This window comes from Musa acuminata, chromosome BXJ2-5 (genome assembly GCF_036884655.1).
Source record: "Musa acuminata AAA Group cultivar baxijiao chromosome BXJ2-5, Cavendish_Baxijiao_AAA, whole genome shotgun sequence".
NCBI classification, from domain to species: Eukaryota; Viridiplantae; Streptophyta; class Magnoliopsida; order Zingiberales; family Musaceae; genus Musa; species Musa acuminata.
The window spans coordinates 41,592,303-41,598,285 of record NC_088342.1 but is presented as its reverse complement, the minus strand read 5'-3'; the positions used below and the strand labels follow the sequence as shown (position 1 = coordinate 41,598,285).

The following is a 5,983-nucleotide window of genomic DNA, read 5'->3' as shown; positions in this document are numbered from 1 at the left end:
AAACTAAATTGATTTATAAGTTATATAAGGATCAGACAAAGAGATCCCTTATCCTCTTGGTATGATCAATTTTGAACGTCAACTCAATATAATGAAATTAATTTGATCTATCTAATTTTCCTAATGAAGGGATATCACTTAGGAATCATGACTTGGCCAGAACTTATATAAGAATATAAAAAGGTTTATTTTCAATTATCATCCTAATTTAAAATTATAGCAATGGTATATTTGATATGACTCCTTTGATGATTTATTATCTATGACATATGTAGTCTTAGTTTAGTAAGTTTAGAATGAATAGAAGGAACTCCTTATATGTTCCTTAGATACCATACTAATATGACTTGTTTAATTGATATATTATCATATTTAAGTTAACTAAGCTTTATATATAAAGTCATAATTGGCTTAAAATACGTTTACGTTTTTTTGTACATGTTGCCTTCGTCTTCTTCCCTTCTCTTCTTCTCTTGTTCCTCTGTTCTTAATTGTCATTGTTGTGGTTTCTCCCGGCCACGCCCACAACCACGGTTGCCCCCTTTTTTTTTTGTACTAATCGCCACAAGTCTATATTAAAAGAAAATTGGTTAAGGTTTATTTTTGCCCTTGTGATTTTGGTCATTGATCACTTAAGCCTTTATAGTTTACTCGTGTCTAAAATAATCCCTATATTTTAAAAAACGTAGCATATAAACTCCTTCCGGTAAAATCTGAGTTAACAAACATTGGAGTTTGCTTATATGGCATGCTAACTCATAATAAACTATTACTATAATAATATATATAATTTAGGTTTGAAAAAATGGGTCTATTTTAGCCCTTGTGGTTTTGGTCATGGATCACTTAAGCCTTTATGATTTTATTTATGTTTAAAAGAATGTCTATATTTTTTAAAAACATAGCATATAAGCTCCTTTCGTCAAGTCTGAGTTGACAAACGTTAGAGGCTGCTTATGTGATATGCTGATTCATAATAAATTATTAATTAATGACATATGTAATTTAAGTTTTTTTAAAAATGTCTATCTTATCGAGGAAGAGAAAGCAAAAAAGGCCATAGCGATAGTCTAAGGAGAAGAGATAGAGATAGGAGAAACCAAAGGCAGAGATGAGGGGAGTTGGACCACCATATCATAAGCGTGATAGGTTGGGACGTAGGAGATGACAAAGTAAGAGGCGATGGAGATGAAGATGCCCAAGAAGAGAGACTAAGAGACTATCACATGCCTAGTGTCGAACTAGTCGATGCACATCCATTTGAAGCAAGACTAGAAGCTCATAAGCTTATTATTAACGTGGGAGAGGCTGTGTGCATATGATACCCTACTATGAAACAACGGCTTGATGCTATAGCTAGTGGTCACTTCCACGATGACGCTCCTCCTACTATTGATGGTGATCTTAATTTTTTAATTTAAATTACGTATGTAATTATATTAATAGCTTCATATGAGTCAGCATGTAAGCAAACTCTAACATCTGTTAACTTTGACTTGATAGGAAAGACTTATATGTTATATTTTTAAAAATATATAGATTATTTTAGACACGAACAAAACCATAGGTGCCTAAGTGGTCTATGACTAAAATCACAAGGACTAAAATAGATCTTTTATTTTAACTTAAATTATATATATTATTATATTAATAGTTTATTATGAATTAATATACCACAATAAGCAGATTCTAATATCTATCAACTCAAATTTGACGGGAGAAACTTATGTGCTACGTTTTTTAAAATATAAAGATTATTTTAAATAAGAGTAAACTATAAAGACCTAAGTGGTCTACGATCAAAACCACATGAATTAAAATAGATCAAAATAAAAAAAATAAAAATTAAAAAATAGATTTTAATAATTGATATAAGCTGTGCGTTTATTAAGGTCTACCGTATGCTGAATTAAGGGGCCATGTACCCAACACACTCGTCAGCCGGCAACGATGCAGTGAAGTCTTCGTAGCTCTCCTTGGGTTGGCCAAGCTTCTCCACGATCTTGGGGATGATGATCCTGAAGCTCCTCTTAGGCCTTCAGCTCCAAGAACGTGAGCTTGCACTCGTCATTCACTGCCGTCCCCAACGAAGAATTCGCCTTATATATCAAACGACACAAAACATGATCAATCCCCATTGAGGAACACCTACTGACATATTATTTCATCTCGTGTTCGGGACAGAAGCGAGCTCACCATGGTTGATCTTCAATATGTGTCGATGAAGATTGACAAAGGAGAACGAAAACGTAGGCTAAAAGGAGGAAGAGTTACTCCAAGAAAAATAAAGCTGTGATGTTTATGAGGATTGAGGAGACAAGGGACTGAAGGAGAGAATATGATGGGAGTGAACGGAGGGGATACCGCAAAGCAGTCTTGGCTATGCTCTAATCTTGGTTTCTGGTCTTTGACTCAGTAATGTAAATCCTTATCTTGCAGTAAGTAGTTAGCTTGTAAGCATTTGGTTACCTCTAAACAACAATCTTTTAAGGCATATGTGTCTGCAATTAAATCTTCATATACTACTCAACTTAGGAAATAACAATATCGAATCTTCTATTACTTACGCTATTCATACATTCTCTTAGTATACTTTTGTAACATGTTTGTCATGGGGTGATAATAACCCCATCATTCGTTTTTTCTAAAAAAAAAGAGAAATAAAAAAAAAATTTGTGTAATTTCAAGTCCGCCCAACAACTGCAGTTGCAAGTCTTCTCATGAGCTCCTTCCTGTAGTACATGCAGCAATGCGATGTTACAAGTTTGAAGTAGGAAACATCCAACAAAGTAACCAAGTCCACAAACCTTATCAGCTGTCTGTCTACAGTGGAGGTGGAAAGGAGTCCTCTGTTCTCCTCGGCTCTCCTGAGGAGGTATGGAATTACTTGCTCCACCGGCCCGAAAGGCACGTACTTGCTCACCTGGAAACCTGCATTCTTGAGTCCTAGAGAGAGCCCGTCCGCCATCCCCAGTAGCTGTGCAAACTGTAGTTTCTGGTCTTCCTTTCCGATTCCCAGCTCCTCTGCCTTCGCTGCAGCGGCTTGCCCTGTGACACAGTAGCGGTACACCATCAACGCAAGATCTACACTTCCAACTCCGTGTGTTCTCTGTACTTACCAGATCGAACGTTGTGGGTGGCAAGCAGGATTGCACCGGATCCCCTCCTGACCCTCTCCAGCAAGAAGGCAGCACAATTGTCGAAGCACTGGTGTGTTTCCTGGATGCTCCCGTGGATGGGAGACGGCACACCCAAAGATAAAGCCAGATTGGTCTCTCTTGTTAGATAAGCGCCTCTCACTAGTTTAATCCCCAGAGGGATCCCCTGTCTCTCCGCGGCCTCGACGGCGTTTACCATCCTCTCCCTGGAGTCCCTCAAGTAAGCCTGGATTGTCCCGTAGACCATAGGTTGGTCTCCATGATTGAACTGTATTGCTGCTGAGTACGTGAAGTAATCAACTGCAGGCTGCAGCGAGGCGTATTCTGCATCGATCACCAACGGGATACCAGCTTCTGCACACCTATGGCAGATCTTTGACAGCCTTTGCTGGGCTAATCGGAGATCAAGCTCTTGGGTCTCTGTCAGAGGATCTGGCACTGAAGGGGTGAGATAGAGAGGGCTGGAGTCGCAAAGAATGGGAAATGAATGGGTGCTCCACGGAAGCTGAAATGTGGGGTCCTTCTGCTTCCACCTCAATAGATCACTGGCTCTCTCGAGCAAGGAGATGGGGCAAAGTGCTGTAATCTTCACGCACACACTTGCCTGATCATAAAAACCATGTTAGCATCATTAGTCCTTTGGAACTATAAATCATCCTCATTTGAATACATGACATGAACACTGGGAGTATTAATCAGCTAGTTGGCATTTCAGCAAGTATTTTGATCTTTTTTTGGTACTCTGAAATTAGTTGAACAAGACTAATTGGAACTTATCACTTGCTCGGAGTCTTATGTCTGAATTCAACGTATTCTCTAAATCTCTCAGATAATTAAGCTAGTATTGCAGGAAATAGAAAGAGAATTTTCAGTTTCTTTTTTCATAAACATGAAGCACCATTATGTGTAGAACCATTGCAATTATGATGTGAACAATAGTAATCATGTATATTATGCGAAGACGAAAGAACAAAAAGTATTGGACAATGCAATTAGTGGATTTGATTGGTTCACTTCAAACTTCACTTCAACGATGCGATCGATGAAAGTGATTGGACTCAACTGGAATTTTTCTCTTCATGTTTTAATCTATTTTCCTTCTCCAATGGTCTTTACCCCTCTTGATCCGGTAATGGTTGAAAACTACGTACAACTTCATAGGTGGTCTGAATGAGAATTTGAAACGATAGCATCTCCATCATCTCAATTTGAATCGACCATCAAATTATTGACGACCATAAGTAGAGAAGCGTTTCCCAAATTAATTTATACTACGAAGATTCCGTTCTACCAAAACACGCTTCTCCGTTTGAAACGTCTGGAACCAACAGGTGTCGTTCCACGATTAACCAAGTATGAATTCCTTGTTCCAAAAGTAAACTACTTACGGAGATGGGCGGGAGCGACGACGCCATCTCGACCGTCCGCAGGAACCCGTCGAGGTTGCGGTCGCAGGCGGCGCTGTCCTCGGCGTCCTCCATCCCGTAGTCCAGGATCGAGCGCAGCCCCTGCTCCGCCCACATCGCCTCCACGGCGCGGCCCGCCTCCTCGAACCCCTCGCCGGCGCAGAAGTGGCGGTGCACCGTCGCGCGGGCCACCCCGAGGACGGCGGCCGGGAGGAGGCGGCCCTCCGGCGCCGCGGCAGCCGCCCGCAGCGCCGCCGCGCCCAGGTCGACGATCGGCCCTGCGGCCAGGGTGGAGAGGTTGGCGAGGGACCGGAGGAGGGTGGCGGTAGGGACGGAGGCGAATAGTTGCCGGGTGTCGGAGAGGTCGAGTGTCGGGGCCGGTGGTTGCGAGGGGGCCTCGGGGAGCTGATCGGCGAGGGTGGAGGCGGAGGAGAGGTATCGGGCGACGAGGGTTCGGGGGATTTTTGTGGGGATTTTCGTAGCTATTGCCATCCGATGGCGTCGTCTCGGGGTACGATTTGTGTTCTCCTTCTCTGAGTTGCGCGTGGGAGCTCGATGCTTCCAATTTCATATATAGAAGGTGAGAGAGGGAACGAACGTTGAACATGCCGTTTCTTAGAGGGAAAGGGAATTCCGTTTTGGAAAGCTCAGCCGTTAGGAGTCTCCCCATACGATATAATTTCAGAGTGCAAAGGAAAGTGGACCCAAGCGGGCTCCATCTCTGCATCGAATCAAAAACGGATGTACGAAAGTGGGTAAAAACAAGAAGCCGTTGATCTCCGTTTCCCTTCCTCGCACTCCAATTCTGACCCTTTCCCGATGAATCGATCGGGCAACGAGAAGGCGCATGACCAGGCGGTGGAATTGTTTCCATTTACCCACGAGTTAAGTAGCGGAAGGTAAGGCTTTCGCAAGGTTGCCATGTCACTCCTGGAATGTTACAAGGGCGGTTCGGTCCAACAGTGGCGTGTCCGAGAAGGGCGGGCTGACTCACGACGCTGCTGGCGTCTCTGTCGATAAGAACACGACGTCATCCACCAAAGGAAAGCAAGAAGAGAACGCTTCCTCCGTGGTCGATTAAAGAAGCAAGTGCGTGTCGTCCATGGGGGAGGGAGAAGAATATTATAGCATATCATTAGTTTCTTTTCCCCATAAAATTGGGGACATGGAACAGCTCATATGCTGAAAAAACGAATATAATATGTAATTATCAGTGTTCCCCATAAAATTGGGATATGGAACAGCTCATATGATGATTCGAACAGCTCATATGCCCAAAAAAGGAATATAATATGTAATTATCACTGAGAGAGTCAAAGAAGAAATAAGAGTGAATCCTAATAGCCAATTTGTCAACGTGGGCTCCTCCCACATCCCGAGGCCTCTCCTTAATGGATGGCTAAGATGCAACAGTAGATG

At 42.5% G+C, this 5,983-nt stretch overlaps 1 protein-coding gene across 1 annotated transcript; it reads right to left on the bottom strand.

Annotated features, from left to right (window-relative positions):
- Positions 1-2,531: 2,531 nt before the first annotated feature.
- LOC103985656 (proline dehydrogenase 1, mitochondrial) lies at positions 2,532-5,165 on the bottom strand. Its single transcript, XM_009403419.3, has 4 exons — positions 4,547-5,165; positions 3,120-3,762; positions 2,808-3,048; positions 2,532-2,732 (listed from the first exon to the last, which is right to left on the bottom strand). The coding sequence occupies exons 1-4, from the start codon at positions 5,054-5,056 to the stop codon at positions 2,684-2,686; spliced, it is 1,443 nt and encodes a 480-aa protein (XP_009401694.2). The 5' UTR covers positions 5,057-5,165; the 3' UTR covers positions 2,532-2,683.
- Positions 5,166-5,983: the final 818 nt, after the last annotated feature.

Excerpts from the sequence above, each read along its gene's own strand:
- LOC103985656 (XM_009403419.3), bottom strand. The coding sequence starts at position 5,056 with ATGGCAATAGCTACGAAAATCCCCACAAAAATCCCCCGAACCCTCGTC. Across the intron at positions 3,049-3,119 it reads CACCCACAACGTTCGATCTG|GGCAAGCCGCTGCAGCGAAG; the intron begins GTAAGTACAGAG and ends ACTGTGTCACAG. Across the intron at positions 2,733-2,807 it reads GTAGACAGACAGCTGATAAG|GAAGGAGCTCATGAGAAGAC; the intron begins GTTTGTGGACTT and ends CATGTACTACAG.